The sequence below is a fragment of the Euphorbia lathyris genome, chromosome 4 (assembly GCF_963576675.1).
Source record: "Euphorbia lathyris chromosome 4, ddEupLath1.1, whole genome shotgun sequence".
Lineage (NCBI taxonomy): Eukaryota > Viridiplantae > Streptophyta > Magnoliopsida > Malpighiales > Euphorbiaceae > Euphorbia > Euphorbia lathyris.
Window position 1 is genome coordinate 77,193,729 of NC_088913.1, and position 23,745 is coordinate 77,217,473.

The 23,745-nt window shown below is 36.4% G+C and overlaps 1 protein-coding gene across 1 annotated transcript; it reads right to left on the reverse strand.

Annotated features, from left to right (window-relative positions):
* Window positions 1–19,115: 19,115 nt before the first annotated feature.
* On the reverse strand, window positions 19,116–21,806 carry LOC136226250 (large ribosomal subunit protein uL10). The gene is made up of 5 exons (XM_066014614.1): window positions 21,371–21,806; window positions 20,648–20,716; window positions 19,991–20,089; window positions 19,504–19,896; window positions 19,116–19,392 (listed from the first exon to the last, which is right to left on the reverse strand). Exons 1-5 carry the CDS (start codon window positions 21,623–21,625, stop codon window positions 19,246–19,248), a joined length of 963 nt encoding a protein of 320 aa, XP_065870686.1. The 5' UTR covers window positions 21,626–21,806; the 3' UTR covers window positions 19,116–19,245.
* Between the last annotated feature and the right edge of the window lie 1,939 nt (window positions 21,807–23,745).

Consider the following 23,745-nt stretch of genomic DNA (forward strand, 5'->3'; position numbering starts at 1 on the left):
AACTATATATAAAGGCAACCTCTTTTAAGAACTAAATAAGTCTAATAAAAGAAAATCCCTAAGTTTGTTTAAAGTGATTATAAAGTGTTCATACAAGCATGAAGTGAGACGAAACTTTATAATAAACTAATAAACTTAAAACAACCCCAAGTCAAGTAATATGTTTAGAAATAGGATTGACATATCACTGCTGAGACTTGCATGTAACAATGTCTTCTGTCGAGATAGAGAGCTGATCTCACAAGCTTCATATGCAGATATCTGGACAGTTACATGGATCCGATGAAAGGGAGTTCATTAGGATTGGGGACCCGACTTGAGATAACAGGATGGGTAGATTTATCCTTATCACATGTTCATCTCATTGGTATTAATAGGTATAAGTAATCCTAAGACTCAAATGAATGTTAATTAGTGATTCTGGATTATGGAATGTGATGTTTTGATCCTGTTGTAACACGATCCATAACAGAGATGACTCTGGGGTGTGAACGACAGACGTTGGGTATCACAGGAAGTAATTACAGGATAGTTATACATTGGATTGAGCATTTGTCACTCCTGATAAATGGGAGATACGTCCAAGGATCGCTTATGGAAGACTTGACTCTAAATCCTTGCAAGGTGATAGCTTAAGACTTGAAATGCAGATTTCACTTAACCTATCTAATTAGAGTTAACTCGGCATGTACAAGTAAAATGAACGTCTCGCTATATGTGACTTGACATTATCCATAGTCATAAGATTCTGTTCAAGGATGTAGTTGATAAATGATCGAATTATACTGTAACTAATACGGAAAGGTCAACGATAGAATCAACCTGTCTTCTTATAGCTCTGGGGGAATGTTTCGGATCTGCCAATCACAATTCGCGTACTCATTCCGTTATGCAAAGATTAAATATAATTCTGAGAAAATTAATTTAATGGTTGCATACGGCTAGAAGCAATAAGAACCTAATGGGTCACACATAAGACTTAGAGCCCAAAAGAGAAACAGATGTTAATTAATTGATGGAAGCCCAACTGAGTCCACTAAGGCCCAGTACATAGGGGGGCGATTTATGTATATAAAATACATAAATACTTATTTGATTTTTAACATTTCTAATTAGATTATGATTGTGAATTAAATTAATTAAAGGATAAATAAGTTAGGAGGTTTAATGAGATTAAATTGCTTCTATTATTATCCTGTCAAGTTATTATTATTATCTTTATATTTAGATATAATTATAGATAATAACTAATAAGAATTTTATTCTAAATTAAATTCTTATTCAGTAACCTAATTCTATCTAACTAGGGTTTAGATACAAGAGAGTATATATACCCCCCTTACATGAGAATTTCGGCCAACCCTAGCTAACCAAAGAGAGAGAATTTCGATACCCCCAGTTGAGGACGAAATAATCCACCACTTCCTCCCGTTTCAATTGATTATTAATCTCTTTCTCTTATCCTTGATCTTGTGTTGATTTATTAGAGGCAATCTACTTTGGTTGCTTTTATACGGTTGAGTTCTAATCATATTTTGAATTGTGTTTTTGTTTTGTGCTCGGGAACTCGAAGTAAGAGTTGTGGGCACTACGATTGCAACGATAGATAGATCTTCAAAAGGTATTTACTTCTATCCCTCTTTATATGAAATAACGATTAACGGATCTTGTTAATGGAAAAAGGTTAAAATTTTTATATTTCCGCTGCCAAACGTTAGCCTATTTCCCTTCAAAAGGAAGTTTCTATTACAAGCCTCGAGCTTGCTACAGATAGAGGAGGGGAGAAGTGCAGTCTGCATGGCATAACTAGGAATCGAAGAGATGACTGAGCGGATCAATGTAATTCGACCAGCCGTAGAGAGACATTTGGCTTTCCATCCTGTAAGTTTTGCTTGTACTCTATCGACCACATACTTGAAAGTATTTTTGGAGACCCGACCATGGATTAGGGGCATGCCAAGATCCTCTGATTTAGCAAAACCGAGGATGTCACACACCCCTCTACTAAGTGCTTCCGACACATTCTTCGAAAAAGATATTTTGGACTTTGCAGTGCTGACTTTCTGACCGGAGCTGGCGTAGAAATCATGGAGGATGCTTTTGATCACACATGCCTGCTCCACTGAGGCTGCTTACATCAACACAATATCATCCGCAAAGAATAAGTGGGAGAGGGGGTCCCTCTTTTGGTGAGGAGGATAGGCTTCCAAACATTACTATTCACAACATCATTAATCAGATGGCTCAAACGCTCCAAGCAAAGAACAAATAGGTAAAGGGAGAGTGGATCACCTTGGCGAAGGCCCCTGGAAGGTTTGAATTCTTTCAATTGCTCTCCATTCCAAAGATTTCTCATGGTTGCACTCGAAACACAATTCATGATCAGGGTAACAAACCTGCGGGGGATGCCCAAAGAGAAAAGAGTATCTTGCAGAAAATGCCAACTCACCCTGTCATATGCTTTCACCAGGTCAAGTTTCATAAGCATGCAACCTGACTTCCCTTTTCTATACCTCATAGAATGGATGACTTTTTGGACCACAAGAATATTGTCTGAAATCTGGCGACGCGGGGCAAAGTTGCTCTGAGTGGGGCTGACCACATACCGAAGAAGAGGCTTTAACCTATTGACAATGCACTTGGTAACCGTTTTGTATAAAACATTACAAAGGCTAATCGGTCAAAATTGAGTCAAATTTTCGGGATTGGGAACTTTGGGAATCAGCGTGATCAAAGTGCGATTCCAACTGTCATCCAAAATTTCAGAGTTGAGAGCTTGAGTAACCACAGAACAAACATGATTGCCCACTGTCCCCCACATCTTCTGGTAGAACACTGCATGGAAACCATCTGGACCCAGGGCTTTATAGGGGTCCATACTAAATATAGCACTTCATACTTCATTAGGCCGAAACACTCCCTCAAGAGAAGCTGAGATAGCAGGGTCCCAAGGAGGAAAGCTGGTTGAAGTAGTCAAATGCGGTCTCGAAAAATTCTCTTCCAAGTACAGAGTAGTAAAAAAGGAAGTAACCAAACCTTTGATGACTGCGATGTCCCAAATCCAAATGCCATGTTCATTTTTCAAACCCTCAATCTTGTTTCGACGACGACGGATAAGAGTGGAGGTGTGGAAGAAGGTCATGTTTCTATCACCAAACTGAATCCACTTGACTCGGGATTTCTAGAATCAGAGGATTTCCTCACGTTGCAAAATCTCATTCAGTTCGTTGATCAACCTCCTCTCGAGCTTTAATAGTCCCCCTGTCACTCTGTGGCTAATGCGGCGCTGAACTCCCTCAATTCTCTTAGTTAAAGTCCTTTTCTGTTGAAAAATGTTACCGAAGACACTACGGTTCCAATTCTGCATCAGGGGTATGATGGACTGAAGATTGTCAGAGATTTGCGTATCAGTTTTCCAGTTGTTATCAACAAAGGGTCTGAACTCCAGATGTTGCAACCAAACAGCTTGAAATCGGAAAGGCTTAGGAATTGGGGGGCCCTTCGTTAGAAGTAAGTCAATAAGAATAGGGCAGTGGTCTAATTTGTTGCTGATGTGGTGACGAACCACGGCTTCCGGGAAAAGGTGACGCCAATCGAGGTTAGCTAGAGCCCGATCAAGACGATAAGCAACCCTAGTCCTCGGGGTAGTGCCTCTGAACCAGGTGAAAGAGGGACCAACAAAATCTAGATCAACAAAACACAGCTCATTAATCCAGTCGGCGAAGAAGACACACCTATCCAAAGTGTGAATAGAGCCTCCTTTCTTTTCTGTCGGAGACTTTATACAGTTAAAGTCACCTGCTAAAAGCCAAGGACCACTGATGGATTTTTGGAGAGTACGGATATCATTCAGAAAGATTCTCTTATTGCAAAATTGAGGGCGGACATACACTGCAGTAAATAGGAAGCTCTTTGCATGGAGAGATCTGTCCACAAAGCTAACATGGCAATGAAGAAACTGAAAGTTCTTTTCTACCACACAAACATTAATCGTATCAGAATGCCAGAACAACCATATCCCCCCACTGAAACCATCAGCCTCAATGCAAACAACATTTGAAAAATTAAGTGTCTTACAAAGCTTGTCTGCACGGGAACCCGGCAGCCGAGTCTCTAGCAGAACAAGAATCATAGGATCATGGAGATATAACAAGTGACGAAGAGTCCGGTGAAACTCATTACCACCGGCTCCAAAGCAATTCCATGTAATAATCATTAAGAAAGACTTAATGGATTGACATTAATAGCGATGGAAAGTGGTCTTTTGGAGAAAGTTGAATATAAAGATTTGATTGATGATTTTGTTTCAAAAAAAAGTATTAAAAGAGTAGCACTTTTTAAGTAAATGTTTTATATTATCTTAAAATTGTATTGAGATTTGGTTGTATTCCCACAAGTCCATAAATGTTTAAGATGAGTTTGTATATCGTATATGGCATAGATGCATTTCTTGGAAAATATTTACACCTCTCAATTAAAATTGTAGGCTTGTTGGGGAAGGAAAAATCATACCATTTAACAAAATCCTTTTAGTTTGGGACAGGTTTGATTGGTGATAGATTTAGACCATATATCTAAGAATGGTTGTGTAATTAATCCTACAAAAACTGTCACATGAATTGTTGACAACTAAGGTTTATACATAAACATATGAGACAGGAGAGGACATTCAAAGTATGGTCTATTCATTATCCATTTCCTTATCCAACTACTAGCTACCTAGCCACATCATCATCCATCAATTATCAATAAATCAACTTAAGTAGACAACAACGAAATATTAGGATTGAGTTGGCCACTGACAACTGTAGGTAGCGCTGTAAATAAGTCAAGCCGTTTATAAGTGGTTTGGTGGTCAGTTCGATAAAAGTTGGTTTTGATTCTGCTCGATTTATAAACGAGCCGTTTGTAAACACGATTTAGAAGCTCGTTTATATATTTTCTCTGCCTAATATTTTTCAAAATACAATATTTTCCAGCAACCAAACAAGATCTATATATAAATATTCGGGAATTTTCATTAAGATAATTATCATAATTAAAATTCTTTATCCCTCTCCATGAATATATTTAGTATGAATCAAAATTGAGATATTTTGTCAAACATTCTGCATTTTATCAATTGAGCTCCAAATGCGTAAGTATTTTCCCTTCAATTCAATAAGCCTCCTAATGGCATTATTTTGTTATTTAAAAAAGAAAGGCTAGGCACCAAAAAACACACTAAGAACCAACGACTCTGTCGCAATTATAACCACAATAAAATTATCTTGGATACGTGCAGGAACAATCCAAAGAAAAAAATTATATAATATGTCATTCAATTAGCAGTTTCGATTCCTTCTCGATAAAAATGAATAAAATCAGTGCTCGAGCTTCTGTCTCACAAATGAGAAACATGGATGGAGATAGAAAATTAGGTACAAAACATAATCTTCTTAGTGATTTAATACAATGGAAGTTCAAAATTATTAAAGCATAATTATATAAGAGTGATGGACTAAGATAAGAAAAGAGAAAAGAGTTTGCCAAAAAAAGAGGAAGCTTTTCCATTGGTTATATTCCACATCTTATCCTTACTAAGAATATCTCAAACAAGGAACAAGAATGAAGAAATCTTATCCCTTGCCCTATTTAAATTCAAATTCAAATTCAAATTTCTATATTCTTTTCTTGTCTAATATTACACAACTCAAGTTAATCTTACCTCATTAAAATAGACATTGTTGTCTTAGATTAGATAGATATCAAAGTCCTAATCTTAGAAATTAGATTATAATGAAGAGGGTCTTAATTTCATACGCCAAAAAGAATGGGTTGAAAAATCTTTACATCAACTCATCTACTAAAATGATTTGACCATTTCTAAACATTGAATCTTATTAACTAATAGAAAATGTCATGATATTAATAGTTTGATTGGATAGAGGATTTTGAAGGGTTAATAAGAAGGATTAACACAAATTTGTAGTTCTATTTTAAAGATTAAATTATTGTTGATCCTTCTAAACTATTCTTTCCCTAATCTTCCATTATTCTTAAATCCAATCAAATGATTATTTGGTCAAATTGAGTAGTGATAAAGCCATACTCTTGGAAAGATTTTAAATGGGGAATTTGATTGAGCCATTGATTCCTCGCGCTAGCGGTGCGTGATAAAAGTGCAAGCGTGATGACTCGCTAAAACCAATTATTAACATTGTGTTAGCCATATTTTTGGGGGAAAAAATGCTAATATTAATTTTGATTTGTCGTTTTTTTTTTTGCGAGCGTACCATGATTTTCAAATTGATTTTGTGTGTTTTGTGATTTCTAACTTCTAAAATAAATGATTAGGTGAATGATTCAAAGGCTAAAAAGATCTTTATTGAGTTTCTAGTTCCACTATAAAAAAATTTTTATTAGCTCAAACAATGACCATTAAAATAAATCAATTCAAATGAATTGAATTTTTTTTATATCAGGAAATTTTATTACAAGAATGGAAAGAGAAAAAAGTTAAAAAATATGATCGAAATATGACAATTCTCTAAAGAAATTGTAATTGAAAATAAATTGAATTTGAGCTCGAATGATTTAATGCTTAAAAATGATCACGAATTTAAAAAGCTTGAAAATGAGGAAAGAAAGAATTTCCTAGAAATTTCGCACAACGATGTCCTTCTGCTGCTTCCTGCTTGTTGTTTCCTTTCTTTTTTTTTTCAGATATCCTAAATGTGTTTTCCTATCAGCCCAGTAGCAGCAGCTGACAGAGTTTCTTCTTTTTCTTTCCCGTTATCTACCCCCGTGAATTAGTGCTTCATCATCACACTTATGCTTTTAATGGTGAGAAAAAGAGTTTGTTATTTTGAGTGGATAAACTTGTTGAGAAGATAATGCCTAAATTTGTTCTGTAACGATGGATTCTGGAATTCCTAATTGATGAATCATGGCGTCGAATAGAATAAGTTGTCATATTTTAAATTATTCTAAACTTTATTTATTGACTATATATTTAAGTTAAGTTTCAAGTTAGATAAAGAAAAGCTTTCAAAAAAAAAGTTAGATAAAGAAAAAATAACAAACCAAAAATTATTTATAATTTGTTTTGGATATATATAATTTATAAAAATAATTATATATATAATATATATAAATATTATTTATTTATTATGTCATTTGGTTTGACCAATCCGAACCATCCAGTCTGGTCAAATTACTCGTGACTCAGCTATCAATCTGGTTTGATGTTCCGTCCCGTTCTGACAACATTACTTAATAAATTCATGAAGAATTGTTGGCCAAAAACACTCATACATGTTGATGAGTCATCTCACCCTTCTTCCTAATTGATGTGTCCCACAGATACCTTCGTGAACCTGTTTCAGGACTTCCATTGTCTTTGAGAATCAAGGCATTTTAGCAACTTTCCATCGTAGTTTTTCTTATACAATTCTCCTAACAAAAGCATGTAGTTTTGAGCCCAAATGTTGAGAGAGTATTTTACTTTCTTAGATGGACAATCGATGATTTCCATTAAAGGTTTCCTCCAATCTTGTACCAAGTTAATGTCGATGTTAAATGCTCCCATATGAGTTCCTTTTTCATAATCGATGGGTGTCCTTGCCTCCCGATAAGAACCATTTTGTACATTGTTTCCTTGGAAATCTTCATGTGGAGGTAATTTGAGCTCTATTCATCTGCTTCCCAATTTTCTTCACTTTTTTTTTGAAAGGAAGATCACTTTATTAAACTAAATCGGTCAAAAGAATGGAGGAAATAATGGGAGGAGTACATGACCACTCCTCACGAACAGACTCAGAACTGACTGCTCTAGCCAGGCTATGAGCTGCACAGCTCGCTGAACGTTTAACAAATGAGATAGAAACATCTTCTAGCTCATGTAAATAATTACAACAAATAAAAATAATATCCGCGAGGTATGATAAAAAACGCTCTTGGTTGTTGATGGCCTGGACTACTGACAGGCAGTCAGACCGGATGTCCACATTGGTCAAGTTATGCGTCTTGATCCAGGAAAGGGCCTCTTTTATTGCCATTGCTTTGGCAATAATTGGTTCATATAGGCCCTCAAACGCAGCATGCTTTGCAAACAGACAACTTCCATTGTGATCTCTGAAAATGAAGCCGTAGGAGCTATAGCCCGCCTCCGTAAAGATCCCGGCGTCAACGTTGCAGGCCAAGCGCCCTTCAGTCGGTTTCTCCCACTTCGCGATGTAGGTAGGTTGAGTCCTTATTACGATTTGCTTCTCCTTGGCCCAGATCTAATCTGATTGTTCCTGTGCAGCGCGGTCAAGAATTTCTTCTGGTTTTAATTTTGTGTTATTCCAGACTTGGTTATTGCGGTCCTTCCAGATCCACCATATTATGTAAGCAAATTTGACAGTTGTTGGGGGATCATTACAATCCAGTATCGTTGACAGCCATGGTCTGAAATCCTCTACTGAACTCATTCTGTTATCCCCAAATAGTTCGAGCCAGAGAAGTTAAGTAGCCGGACACTGAATGAACACATGATTCTCATCTTCATCTTTAGATTTGCATACAGGACATAGAGGAGATAGATTGCTGTGTCTGAGTATAAGATTCTGCATAACAGGTAAACATCCGGAAAAAACTCTCCAGATGAGGTTCTTTATTTTTGGTGCAGCTTGAATCTTCCATATGCTATTCCATTCTCTATGTTGTTGTTCAATTTGTGGGTGCTTGTCTGATATGAGAAGCCGATAGTCGGATTTAACTGTGTATTGACCCGTTTTTTCCATTCCCCAAAACCATGAGTCAGATTGTGTCATATTTGTTCGAGGAATCGAGAGGATGAGTTTCCGATCCCTCAAGTTGAAGTGAATTTGCAGCAGATTGAAATTCCAGCGTCCGTCCTCCGATAGCAAGTCACTAACGCTCCCAGTTGGTAGGTCTTGAGAGACAGGACTAGTAATTTTGGGATTATCACAGGTTGGTAGCCAGGGATCTCCCCATATTCGTGTTTGGGTACCGTTGCCCACTCTTCTTCTGAGACCTTTTAATAGTAGGGGCTTGCAGGCGAGGATGCTCCGCCAGACGAATGATGGGTTATGTCCCGTACCTGCATTGAGAAAGTCCGTGGAAGGATAGTACCTGGCTTTTAGTATGCGACTTGTAAGTGAGTCCGAATTTTGAATAACCCGCCATGCTTGTTTGGTGAGGAGAGCTAGATTGAACTCGTGCAAATGTCGGAAGCCTAAGCCACCTGATCTTTTAGGAGCGCAGAGCTTATCATAACTCATCCAGTGCATCCCGTTACTTGATGAGCTATCATTCTGCCACTAGAATCGGTTCAATAGTCTTTCCACCTCTGTGCAGAATTGGTTTGGAAGTAAGAAGATACTCATGATGTATGTCGGGATGGATTGAAGAACCGATTTAGTTAATATTTCCTTTCCAGCTCGGGAGAGGAACTTCTCTTTCCAATTGGCTAATCTGGCTCGGATACGGTCCTTAAGGAAGCCAAATGTGTGCATCTTATTCCTTCCAACATCTGCAGGTGCCCCGAGATAGAAGCCAAGCTCTTGGACTTCGTGAATGCCCAAAATAGCACTGCAAGAGGATTTGTCTAGTGTTGTGGTGTTGGAGCTATAGAAGAGAGCCGACTTCTCAAGATTTATACTTTGTCCAGAAGCCTCTTCGTATTCCACAAGACACTGGTGGATTGTCTCAGCCTCATTTGTGTTTGCCTGAAAAAATAGATAACTATCATCCGCGAAGAACAGATGAGATATGCGCGGAGCTAGTCTTGCCACTTGATAACCATGAATAGCACCGGAAGCTTCCTTAGCCTATAGGATTGCAGATAGACCCTCCGCACATACTAAAAACAAAAAGGGACTGAGTGGGTCGCCTTGCCTTAGGCTGCGTGATGGTTTGATGGGTCCAATTTCCCGACCTTCTTGTGTGATCTTGTAACTGACTGATTCTACACACATTTTCATCCAACTGATCCAGAAGCTATCAAAACCCATTTTTGTCAGCATATCCCATAGAAATTGCCATTCAACACGGTCATAGGCTTTGCTCATGTCGAGCTTTAGAGCTACAGTCCCTTTCTTCCCTTGCCTCTTATTTTTCATCTGGTGAATGACTTCATAGGCTACGATTACGTTGTCTGATATTAGGCGATCCTGTATGAAGGCACTCTGGCTATCGGAGATTACTGTGAGGAGTACCGCTGTAAATCTTTGTGCAAGCATTTTGGATATGATTTTGAAGATCACATTGCATAGTGCAATTGGTCTAAGGTCAGTTACCTTCTCCACATTTGTTTTCTTTGGAATGAGTACTATGAGCGTATCATTACAGTTTGGCGGTAGTTGAGCTCTATGAAGGGTCTGAAGACAGAACATACTGATGTCCCTTCCAATAATCGGCCAGAAGTTTTGAAAAAAAGCCGGATTGAGGCCGTCGGGCCCGGGGCTTTTGTTCGGACTCATAGCAAAACAGGCCGCTTTGACATCTTCAGCTTCGAATGGTTTAGTTAAAAATAGGTTCTGTTCATCCGAGATGTGCTTGTTGACTGCAGTGAGGATGTTGCTGCTTGTACTTTCGGTACTTGTAAAGATCTGTTGGAAATAATCGTGTAAGATATCTTCTAGACCATTGTTCCAATCACACATTCTCCCCTCATTGTTTTGTAGTTCTGTTATTGAATTGATTTTCCTGCGTGCAGAGGCATATAAGTGGAAGTATCTTGAATTATTATCCCCATCTTGGAGCCAGTGGAGTTTCGCTCTCTGCTTCCAATAATCATCTTGTTGTTGAAGCGTTTTAATATATTCTGCTCTGGTTGCTTTGAAAAGTTCAATTCCCAACTGATCAGTTCGCCTTCTCAAACCTTCGGAGCGTCTACGGAGTGCTGAAACTTTGTTTTTAAAATTGCCTTCCAGATTTTTACTCCATTCGCGTAGAGTAGTAGTGCAGGCCGAGATGCGTGCTGCAATAGGTGAACCTGTACTGATATCCCATGAGGTTTGAATGACCGTAGCGCATGTATTCTCCCTGAGCCACTGGTTTTCAAATCTGAACCGCTTAATTTTTGGGGCGACTAACCATGTTTTAATTCGGAATAGCAGGGCTGAATGGTCAGAGCAGGCTACAGTGAGATTGAGTAATTCTGATGAGTTGAAGAATTTGTTCCATTCCTGATTGACAACCACACGGTCAATTTTTCTTCAATCCAGCGATCGGTACCTCTTCCGCGTTCCCAGGTAAAAGGGTACCCTTTCATTGGTACAGTGGTTAAACCGCAGTCCTCAAGTGCCTTTTAGAAGCCGTCAATTAGCCAGTACGGGCATGTGGAACCACCTCTTTTTTCAGTCATGTAGGCAATGTCGTTGAAATCCCCGGTACAACACCATGGTATTCGATTGTTTGAAACGAGCGATCGGAGAAGGTTCCATGATTCTCTGCGTCGACTCCTCTCAGGAAAGCCGTAAAAACCTGTAAGTCTCCATTGATTTATGCCAGGAATAGAGATTAATGAGTCGATGTGATTTTGAGATGATGATTGAATGTCTATGTGAATGCTATCTTTCCATATTAGAGCGAGACCGCCCCCATGTCCCGTTCCGTTGATAATGTGATGTTTCGTGAACCCTAGCTTGTGACAAACTTTAGTGACTTTGGCCTCTTTAATCATAGTTTCCATGAGAAAGATGATCATCGGCCTATGGGCAAGAACAATGTCCCTAAGGACGTTGACTGTTCGAGGATTGCCCAACCCTCGACAGTTCTAGCTAAGTAGACTCATGCTTCCGGGCGGACCTGGTCCCCAGGTCTCGCCTCTTCACCGTGTTTCTGTTGTCCGGCACAACTTTGTTCACAGTCCATCTTATCTGTTGTGGTTCGTTGACGTTTCGGTTCGACAATAAGCCCTTCGGCTAAAAAGTTAGGCTGCTGAGAATGTGTAGTTGGAGCCCCTCGGGGGTTGATGATATCAGGTGCTTTTTTGTTTAGACTCCCTTTCGTGCTTGCTGCCTCAGTGTTACCAGCAATCTGTTTGTTGAGTGGAGTATATGATTGATTTTCAAACCGGGCTGTATCAGATTCCTCAAACGGGTCTCGTAGCCACTCTTTACCTCGCTGTATGCCAGTTTTCCTCAAGGAAGCACGAAGCCAACTGCCAAATTTCCGTTCGCTGGTTACTTCCTTGCAATCAAACAATTGGGGGCAGAATTTATCCGTGTGGCCAATAATCCCGCAAAAGAAGCATAGCTGGGGAAGTCTTTCGTATCGGATGTTCACCCAAAGCCAATCACCTCCACTCCTTTTTATCTTCTGACAAGTCTTGATTGGTTTCCTGACATCAATGGTGATCTTAACCCGTAGATAACTCCGTCGTAGCCCAGTAAAATTCTTAGGATCAGCTTCAACATATTTTCCTGCTTGGTTGCCGATTGCTCTGTAGACTGATTCTGTTTGAAAGCCAACGGGGAGGTCAGATATCTGTATCCAGATAATTAGGTCGGTAAGAGTAGGATGCAGTGGTTGTTCCGATGCTTCAAGCCGTTTCACAATTAACAGATTCTGGTTGAAAGTCCAGGGTCCATCGTTCAGTACCCGCTTCATGTCAAGTTCATGGTAAAATTGGAAGAGATATCTCCCTTCCATATCAGTTTCTGTCATGGTGATTCCCTTAACAGGTTGCCAGATAGCTGCTAGTGTGGTTTTCATTGATTCGAAGTGTGTAGCTTTTATCGCGAGGAACTGTCCGACGATGAAGTAGTGTTGATTGTTGATGTTCAATTGAAGCAGGTCATCTGTAAGCTCCAGACCATCATCGTTGCTGTCGAGACAGAGTTGGGCGTATTCCTCTGTGCGTCCCTTATTCTTTTCCATAATTGTAGCACTGCGAGAACAAGAAAGAACAGATTGTTCAGGCGCAACTGATATATCAATTGGCGAAGTAGGAGACGGTGGGATTTTTCCTAGGATTAATGCAATTAGGGCTTTGAGGGCTTGGTTGCTGTTACGTAGGGTAGATATGTTTATATTGATGATCGGTGTTTCTTGGGGTTTTTTGGGAATTGGTATGAGGATCGATGTCCGGTGTTGTGCAGGATTAGGATGTTAGGCAATAAATCGCAGGTTTTGAGAGGCAGGTTTGATGTTGCGCAGGGTTTTGATGATTAGGTAGATGATCAGGGTTTCCTGGTATTTGTGGGGGATGATTTGGTGATCAGTGAATAATGTTGCGCAGGTTAGGGTGTTTAGGCAATAATTTCGGGTATGAGGGATTGGTTGAGAACGTTGTCTGGTGTTTTGCAGGGTTGGATGCTAATAGATGGTTTTAGGGTTCCACAGAATTACTTCTTACTCAAGAAGACATAGACACTCCATGAGGAGAGACGGGTAATTTTCTTCACTTAGTATATGCTCTATACTCACTTCTTCGAATTCTTTTAGGAGTTGGAGTGCAAATATAAAGTGTGGAGCTAATGACAACTCATTAGTTAATTGCCTAATTACAAGTTACTTGGATCTGATAGACTTATATTCATTCTTTACAATTGTGTCAGTAACATACTAAATCTTTTATATGTAATTAGTTTTTGAAAGGTTTGATGTGACAATTAAATAAGAAATAAAATAATAGTGTAATCTCAGATATGAATAAAATTGATCTTATTTAGTGATGTTAGAAATAAAATTGTATTATTTCATACGCTAAGTTTATTATCTAAAAAAACACGATTGTCACAATATATCTCAATAAAATAACAATATAATTAACATATATCTCAATCACTTTTTGAGTGGATATCCCAAAAATCTTACATAAAAAGGGGATATTATTAGAACATAGTTACATGGTTTTGGTTACACGAACATAATTACATAATTTAGGATTAAGATATCAAAATTAGACATAATGTATGGACCGACCAACCTCAGGCTCAATCATATGTCTTATATTAATCTCCAACACACCCCACACGCAAATGTCTCTTGGGCTTACAGCGTGCACAACACAGTCCCATCCCGCCTTGTGTTTTTAATTCCACAAATTAATGAGGTTGCCGAGACTCGAACCCTCGACCGTTTGGTCGACGAGGCTCTGATACCATGTCATGGAACCGTTTGAACTAAAAGCTCGAGCTTATAGTTAAGGCCCAATCATATATCTTATATTAATCTCTGACAATTACTACTAAAACATGTTATCATACGTAGCTTTTCTTTCATCATTATTTGTCATTTACCGTTAGATTTAAGTTTTTTAAAATTTTACAGTAAAAATTGAAAGGATAAATTATAAAACTAGATTTTAGGAAAAGTTTATATATATTTTTCCAAAAACACTCTTAAAAACTCCTTATCTTCTTCAACATATCTTCTAAATGTTAGAGTCTACAACCTAAGAACAACGAAGACAATAGAAACTAAGCACAATAAAAAAACAAATATTATTTTATCCTAAGAGCAACGAGAAAACAGAAACAGAAACTAAGCACAATGAAGAACAAATAGAAATAAAATTTGAATGTTTAGAGTAAATTTCAAAAACGTCATTTTCTTCTTCAACCCATCGGCCCCCAGCTGCTGGCTCCACTCTGGAGTAAAATCCATTATGTTCTTGATAGCTATCCCTTTTTTATTAAAAGGCAGGCCGCAGAGAGGCGCATTAGCGGGTCCCAACTATGTTGGCACCCCGAGCTAACCCATGAGACCTGAGCCGATATTACTAAAATAGAAGAATAAAAATCATACAGACAATAGCACTTAGGTAAATCGGTACACAGTCTGACCTAGTGAATTACAAAGAAAATAGGAACGGCAAAAGATCAGGATAGAGTCCCATCATTGTAGAGAAGAAGCAGACCTACCATAATTTGCTAAAACGTCAGCCACTTGGTTCCCCTTTCTATAGATATGTGAGACCGCAAAAGACATGCCCTCTAATTGTTTTAAACATTTTATCCAATCTTGTCTAACCTACCACGGAACAGCGAGAGAGCGGGAGCGGAACAGCGTGACCACGTACGTCGAATCACTCTCCAACCAAAGCTGCTTCCATCCCCTAGTAACAGCAGCGTCGATGGCAAAAATGGTAGCCCTCAACTCCGTAAGAAATGCGAAGCTGGAAGATAACGGGAAGGTGAAGGCTCCAAGAAAAGTGCCATTCACACAACAAAAAACTCCCCCGCAGCCAGCCGGTCCTGGAGAGCTGTTCACTGAGGTATCGGTGTTGACTTTCTTCCAACCATTCGGCGGAGGCTACTAGGTTACAAGAATAATGTGTGGCGCCCGTGGTGCACGGCGAGCAATCCCCAACTCGGCCAGAATTTGACACTCAACTGATGAATTCCAGACACTTCCAATCCCATGTCGGGATGCATCCTTTATCGTCAGCCATATCTGAAGTAAGGCCCGTAGAGCACATGGTTGTACCTCATCAAAGATTACATCATTACGGGCTGTCCATATAACCCAAAAGATGTTAACAATAGCAGCAGACCAGAGTGACTTAATCTGAGAGCTGAAACGCTGTGATTTTAGTATATTAAAGCGTATTTGTAGTATTATTTCAATATTTTAAAATTATTGGGTTGGTTAATAGACATGTTTTGATGTAAATGGTCTTGAATTCAAACCCTTTGAACCAACTAATATTTTTTCTGCAACTCTTTTGAACTATTTTTTTCCCAAATATAATTTATAAGAAATTAATATTGGATTTATAAAACATTAAATATATCTACTTCTTTTAGGTTTAGAACTTTTAATTTATTATCATTTAACACACCAAAACATAATACACCAAAACGATAAAAATTTAATTTCTGCTTTTGTTTTCTTCGTTGTTTTCTTTATTTATTCATATTCATCATTTTTTTCTCTTTTCTCCGCCATTATTGTTTTTTTTTCATTTTTTTATTTAATTATATCAAATTTGCACTAGAATTTTATTTTGAACTAAAAGAAATAAACAAATTTCTGGTACATCTACCACCTCAATAGAAACATATAATTTATTTCAAATATCCATATAATTAGTAATTATACATGTCATAATTTTATTTATTTATTTTTTTGTGATTAAGCTTCCTTAAAAAATGCATCAAAGAGGAATATTTTATGGTTGACACCAAATTCATAGTACAATTACTTGTAAAGTTACTGTTTTTAGTTGAAGCAATTTTTCATCACAAATCTCAATACTAGTGTGATTTTTGGAAGATGGTGATAGTGATTAATTAGTGATGGTAGTAGGTATTATGATAATGTCAATTTGTTTGAATACTTGAAAAAGAAACATAATATATGTTGATGAATTGAATGTTATAATTAAGGATATGAATTTGAATGTATTAGTCAATTTGTTTAATTTCCCTTTCATCTTTTGTGGTTACACATTATATTTAACTTCAAATTAAGGAAGAGATGGTTTGACTAACATCAATTTTTTATTGGTTTCCACTTAATTATTTGATTTTACATTCTATCTTTTAATTGTATTTTTAATTTGTGAAAAAAATAAACAAACACATATATGAACTTATGATTTCTTCATATTGATAACAAACATTTTTTAGCTTATTTATTAATAATTTCAACTAGTCTTCATCCAAGTCCATTTATGACTTTAAATTGCATGAAATGAATGGTAAATTGCATTTAAACATATTGAAACTCATGTATTATTTTATAGTTTTAATTAGTTTTTAAGCAATTTCACATTAAATTAAATTGAGGGAAATTCGATACAGATGTATGTTGGTTTTAATCTTAAACCAACAAAGAAGTTTCTTCTTAAGCCTAGCTTGAAGGAGTTAATCCCAAAGGTTTGAACATTACGCCCTCCGATGGATGTTGAAATTTTGATTGATTGACAAAAATTGTTTCATTACAAAGAAAAGAAGGCTTATATACCTCTCCTAAAACAAAGTTAAAGACCTAAGTACCCAACTAGTTGCAACTCCAAAAAGGAAAGATAGGGGTAAGGAGGGGATAAAGGGATCAAATGGCATTTAGGTTATTATCTCTAAATGGCAAGACAGTAATTTCAGGTTATGGAAAAACAGTAAAGCTGGCAGCATTGTCCCAAAGTACGGAATTGCATCTAACCCTTGCCACACGGCGTGTGGCCTTCTTCAACGCTTCCTTCGGAATTCACTCGGCGTGTGACAGAGGCACACGCCGAGTGAATTAGCTCAAAAACTTCCAGGGACAAACCTTCATTTGCCCACACGGTGTGTGCCCCCAATAACACGTCGTGTCGGAGCAAAATCTCACAGCTCTCAATTTTCTCCTCACACGACGTGTGGCTGTTGGCACACAGCGTGTGAGATCCTTTGACGCCACTTCTTGTCCTCGTATTGGAGATCATCGCATCAAAATTAATGTGAAACTACATTAAAAACATGTTTGATACTCAATTGTAATTTAACAAAATTGTAAAGTTAATATTTCATAATAATTCAATTAGTTTTCGACCAATTTCAGAAGGTTAAATTTGAATGAAATTGTATTTAAAACATGTTAGAAACTCATGAGCAATTTATGAGTTAATATTTCAAAATAATTTAATTTCAATCAATTTCAGCTCATCTATTTTCCTATGAGGTCTAATTTTACGTAAAGTTAAATTGAGTAAAATTGTTATGAAAGTGTTAAAAAAATTAAGTGTAATTGTCATATAAAAGGAAAATTTATAAACTTAGCCCATGGAGAGGTCCATTTATATTTTTAGACTCATTTAGACATATACTATCAAATTAGACTCTTCTAATGTATTTTTTCAAGAATACTCTCACAAACCCCTCATCTTCTTCAACCCTTCTTCTTCAAACCTTCATATTCTTCTCCGACATGCACTTTCTGAAGCATTATCGCAACAATCTAGTAAGCAATTTAACCTGAAAAAGAGCAAACAACAATCTTTGCAGTATTCATCAGAAATCTCTTCAATGCAAATTCAAAAATAACTAAGCACGAAAACAGAAACTAATAGAATCGAACCATATAATCTCAACGAAAAAGACAATAAAAAGAATTATAATACTGAACCAAAATACTTTGCATTTTATGATTTTGGTTCGCATTTGATGAAATGATAATAATTTTTTGCTTCGCATTTTATGAAATGAGAAGGAAAATAATAAAAATAAGAATCAAAATAGTTTGCATTTTATGATTTTGGTTCGTAGTTTATGATTTGGGAAGCTATATTTGACTCTCATTTTATGATTTTGGTTCGCATTTTATGAAATGAGAAGCATCTTTTGCTTCGCATTTTGTAGAATGAGATGCAAAATCATAAAAAGGAGAATCAAAATAGTTTGCATCTTATAATTTTGGTTCACATTTTATGATTTGCGAAACTATATTTGGTTCTTATTTTATGATTTTAGTTCACATTTTATGAAATGAGAAGTAAAAAAGTTTTTTCATTTTAAAATTTTAGGATGCGTACCAATTATAATATGTATGTGTTCTTTAGAGGTGTTAGAACATCAATGGAAAGAAATACTCTAATTTGATTGTGTTTTTTTTTATGAGGTGAACATCATTAGAACTTGCCATGTTTTTAGATATACCGATTGAAAATATCTAATTTGGTAGCATGCGCTAAAATATATCTAGAAATATAAATAAACCTTTACAAAAGCTTAGTTTTTGAAATTTCCCTTTGAAAGTAAACTAATCAGCTGAGTTTGTAATTATGAATTCGTCATCCATTTCTCCTATTCCTCAGCAGTCAGGGGTTCTCTGGCATTTTACCAGTGTTATAAAAACTGCACCGGCTGGTTTAACCATGCAACGGTCAAATTTTCGATCCAGTTGATATTTGTTTTTTATGGCCAACAAATTGAGCTGAACCGCTTAAACAGGCCAAATGAACCAAGATCATTTTATCCAGTTTTTGAAACATGCATTTTACAAACCAACAATCAGCAAAACACAGCTATCCACTCCAATATTAAGTGGTTTTGGTGAAATTTATAAAGTGGCGTTGGTGAAAATACATTAAGTTGTGTTTTGGGGAAAACCCCCTAAAATTAAATATGCTATTCTTTCGATTTAAATCATTATCACTCCAACCTAAGAAAAATTAAGCACAGAAATAAGTTTGAAATAGATTGAATACAACAAAATCTTTAATGCATTGGGAAAATGTAATGTATGCTTACAACACATCCAAACTGTCTCACCAAAATAAAATTCTCAAATCTAAATGAAATCCTAAGATAGCAACAACATAAACATAACTTAGTCGAACAGGCTGAAACCCATGTCATCATCCGACTCCTCAGCTGGTTCATCCTTCTTTTCCTCTTCCTTGGCAGCAGCTGGAGCAGGTCCACTGTCAGCAGCAGCATAAACTGGAGCCGCAGCAACTGCAAACTTGGTAGGATCCTATACCACAAAAAAAAAAAAAAAAACATGTAAATGGAACATGTCGAACATTTTCAACCAAAAAAATGTTTCCAGTGTTAGATGAAATGCAAATGATTATGTGTATATTACCTCAAGGTATTCCTTGACTTTGTCTGCCTGTGGGAAGGAATAATCAGTAGTAACTGCAATAGCAAGCACATTCTTGTAGGCATTGATGAACATATGTGGTGCAGCAGCCAGAGTTGGGTATGAGGTTGCCAATGCCAATGAGGTGATCATCGAGACACCAATGGCAAACTTCCCCATGAGGTCATCCTCTGTAAGATCAAGCACCTCTGGCTTGAAGACAGTACCGCTATCATAAACAGTCTGTACAATAAGACCATAAGAGAATGGCCTTATACCAAGTTTTGCCAGCAAAGCAGCCTCAGACGAGCCGACCTTATCACCCTTCTTGATCAGCTCCACAGGGGTTATGATTTCGACTGTACCCTTGTTAATCTTGGTGGGAATATTAAGCACCTACATTTGAGAGAATGGATTGATTCAGTAAGCCACAGTAATAATGGGAGTCTCAAATAGAAAACGAAGTACAGAGTTCGAGTTTCAATCAAACCTGGAAGAAAGAGGTCTGGGATGGGTCGAGCCCTGTATTGCCAGGAGGAACAACAACATCAATTGGAGCAACCAAACCAACACGAGCAGGAGCTCCAACCTATTCAATTAGAATGAAAAAGCACACGAAATGTAAGTTAAAGAGAAAATATTACAGTACTATATGTGCAGCGCATTTAGAACATGATGTTCATCTCAGATTAGTTCAGATCATACACAACTGTAACCTTAATATGCGATAGCAGATTAAATGTGGGTAAAGGCTACTGGTGATGACTGCTATAAAAGAACAACAAATATAGAAATGACAAAAAAAGTTCTCCCTGCCAAAATGAAAGAAAACAAATGAGCATCGAAATCCAAACGCATGTCAATGACATAACTATGTATTAAGAAATGTAAATAGAAAGTTTTAAAGTTTTCCATGAAACTATACAAGCTAAACATAAATTACGAGCTGATTTACAGAAAAAATCAACAATATCAAATAGATCCAGAAACCAATTTATTAATAATCATTGCATAAATTCATTGGGATAAAACAGCAGAACTCTCAAAAAAATGAAGGAGACAAGACACGATGAACATTTCATAATTATAATTATTGTATTAAAGTAAACATAAGAAACAAAAATCAATAGGATCTCAGTCACTGCACCTTGTATTTGGCAACCTCTTCACTCACTTCCTTGAGATCACCCTTGGTGAAAATCAAACCGACATTGCCCTATTCAGCCAAAGAAATGTCATTGTCAAACAAAAGATTAAAGAACAAAATAAGAATTACAAGAATAGAAGTATCAATCTACATTAACATTTTAAGGGACGGTTGAGGATAACAATTACATCTTCAGCAAAAAAATTGGTATGATCTAATACAATTACTACAATTAACCGCACCTAAATTAAAACAATCATGTAAACCTCAAGATGTTTCTGATTTAAGAATACAAAGTAGCTTGAGCAATCTTGAATTGAATTACATTTTTATCTCAGTTAGACAATCGAATTGTTACTTAGAAAGCCAACCCATTAAGCTAAATAAGCAAATCGGCATAACATAAATTCCGAGTTATCATTACTAATACACCCAATAAATCCAACGAAAAGTACAACTATATGATTATGAATTCATTTTCATGTTTGATCATCTTAGGGAACTAGGAAAAAAACTGATTGTACAAATATAGGAAGCCTAAGAACTTATAAAAGGTAAAATGAATTCCATTTTCCACCCAATTCCTGACTAGCATCTGTCTAATTAAATAGGAATAATGTTCCATTTTCATGTCATATATATTGTATAAGCAGAAAATCAACGAAGAAATCACAAACAAAGCTTTATTGGATTGGCAAAGAGATAAAGACATAAAATGAATACCTGGAGAAGAGGGAGGAGGTTAAGGTAAACAGGGTTTCCAGTCTTCTCTGAGTGGACTCGGATAGACCTCTTCATCATAGTATTCTTTCCCATAAGAACAACTGAGTCACCTCTAAGACCCTTCCTGATGTTCTGCAACTGAGTCGATCCGACATTATCAGCTGCCACAACCAAGATCTGGCTGTAGTCATCCAGCAACTGGCAGAGCTTAGCATCGTAAGCGAGCTTCTTCTCAGCCTTGGATGTTGGTGCCATTTGATAATTCTTTTTCTGCTAACTACAAATTTCGAGTATGATACAACAAAATTTGAGGGCCAAGACGAAGCTCCTGCTCAATCAAGGCGGACGGGACTTTTTGCCGTCTCTTTAACCTCCGACTGCTATGTCTATCCTAATACAAAGTTTGTAAGAGAAAAAACGAGAAATGCTTTGTAGAGGCTGGAATAGGGTTTCAGTTAGCTTATATAGTGAAGAGATGAATGTAGGGTTTTGTGAATGACCTAGATCGGACGGCTGGTATTTGTGGATCTGATCAAATGGTTGTATTGTGTTGAGATTTTTTGGGCCTGGTTAGTTCTTTTGGGTTGGATTTGAAGTTGGGTTGTATTTTGAACTTTGAGGCCTAAGGACAAGCAAGCAAAAGGAGTTGTTGTAATCTTTTCCGGCTTAATGCTTCTCCAGCCCCCTCAATTTGTTTAAATTGGTCATTTTACCCCTCCAACTCATCGAATGTCCTATTTACCATATTAACTTCATAAAAATGGTATTTCTCACCCCCTTAACTTGTCCAAATTTGTTATTTTACCTCTTCTCAACTCATCGAATATCCTATTTACCCCCTTAACTTCATAAAAGTGGTATTTCTCACCACTTATGATCCTATTTACCCTCTTAACTCCATAAAAATTGTATTTCTTATCCCTTTATAGTAGTCAAAAAAATTGAAAAGAGAAAGAACGAATAAAAAATACAAATAACAAGAACATTAATATAAACAAGTTAAATACATTATATGTAGGGATAATGTACCAAAATAGACTTATGATTTTTGGGGAAGTATCAATTTAAGTTCCACTTACAAAATAGCATAAATATAGGTTTAACGTTTAAAATTTTTTTATCAATTTAGACTTCGATAACGGATTGTAAGGGGTGAAAAATACCATTTTTATGGAGTTAAGGGGGTAAATAGAACATTCTATGAATTGGGGGGATAAATGGACAAGTTGAGGGGTGAGAAATACCACTTTTATAGAGTTGATGGGGTAAATGGGATATTCAATGAATTGAAGAGGTAAAATGACCAATTTGGACAAGTTAAGGGGACTGGAGAAGCATTAGGCCAATCTTTTCCTTTCCCTAATACATAAGCAATTAACTTTTTTTTTCTAATAAAAGAAAGGGTCAATTACATGAATATCATAATTAAGTACAAAATTACAACTAAGTCATATCACCAAACTTAATTCTTAATATGTCATTATTTTCTATATATTATGATTTAACGTCATAATTTAAAAATTCTAGATTCCAATTCATAAATCATAAACCCTAAAAAATATATTATAGACTCCTAATTTATAAATTTTAATCCTTAAAATATATTAAAAATACTGATTTTACTAGTTTGACATAATCCAAAATTATGACTTAACATAGTTGTAAATAGTTTCTAAAACATGAATTTCTGTGTAATTTTTCCTAAAAGAAATTTATGATATCATATAATTTCTACTCAAATTACAATTGGGTACGTAAATGAATCAACAAATAATGTAATTATTAATTTTTAATGATGTAACTATCAGTATTACATATCGTTATATGAATGGTGTTGCTCATATATTAGCTCAAGCAAGCCTTTCTTTGTGAGAATTTTCAGAATGGATTATTATTCCTCCGAATTTGATTGTTCAATCTTTGTATTAATATTTTTTTTTCATTTTTTTTTACAGATATATAGAAAAATTGTCTTGCGGGTATATAATGAACTTCACCACAATGCTTGTTCCAATTGATCTTGTGTCTAATAACTTTTACATATCTATGTTCTTATAACTTGATCTTGTATCTCTAGTCTAACTGTCATATGCTATAAGAATTTGTAATGTTTTTTTCATTTTATTTTTCATTTAAATTTTGTTTATTATCTTCTATGTGGTAATTAGTGTTCTTGAAAATATTTCAAATTCTTGTTGTCTTCAATCGGCTTAAGATAAGTTGTTCAAATCTTGGTATGGTTCTACATTTGTTTAAAAATATTATAAACTATATTATAGTATTCACCATTCTTCCTAGAATCGGGAGGAGCAAAACAAGATAGAGGGATATCAGTTATGAGTTCGTTCTGGGCTATGACATGCTCGACCGAATAA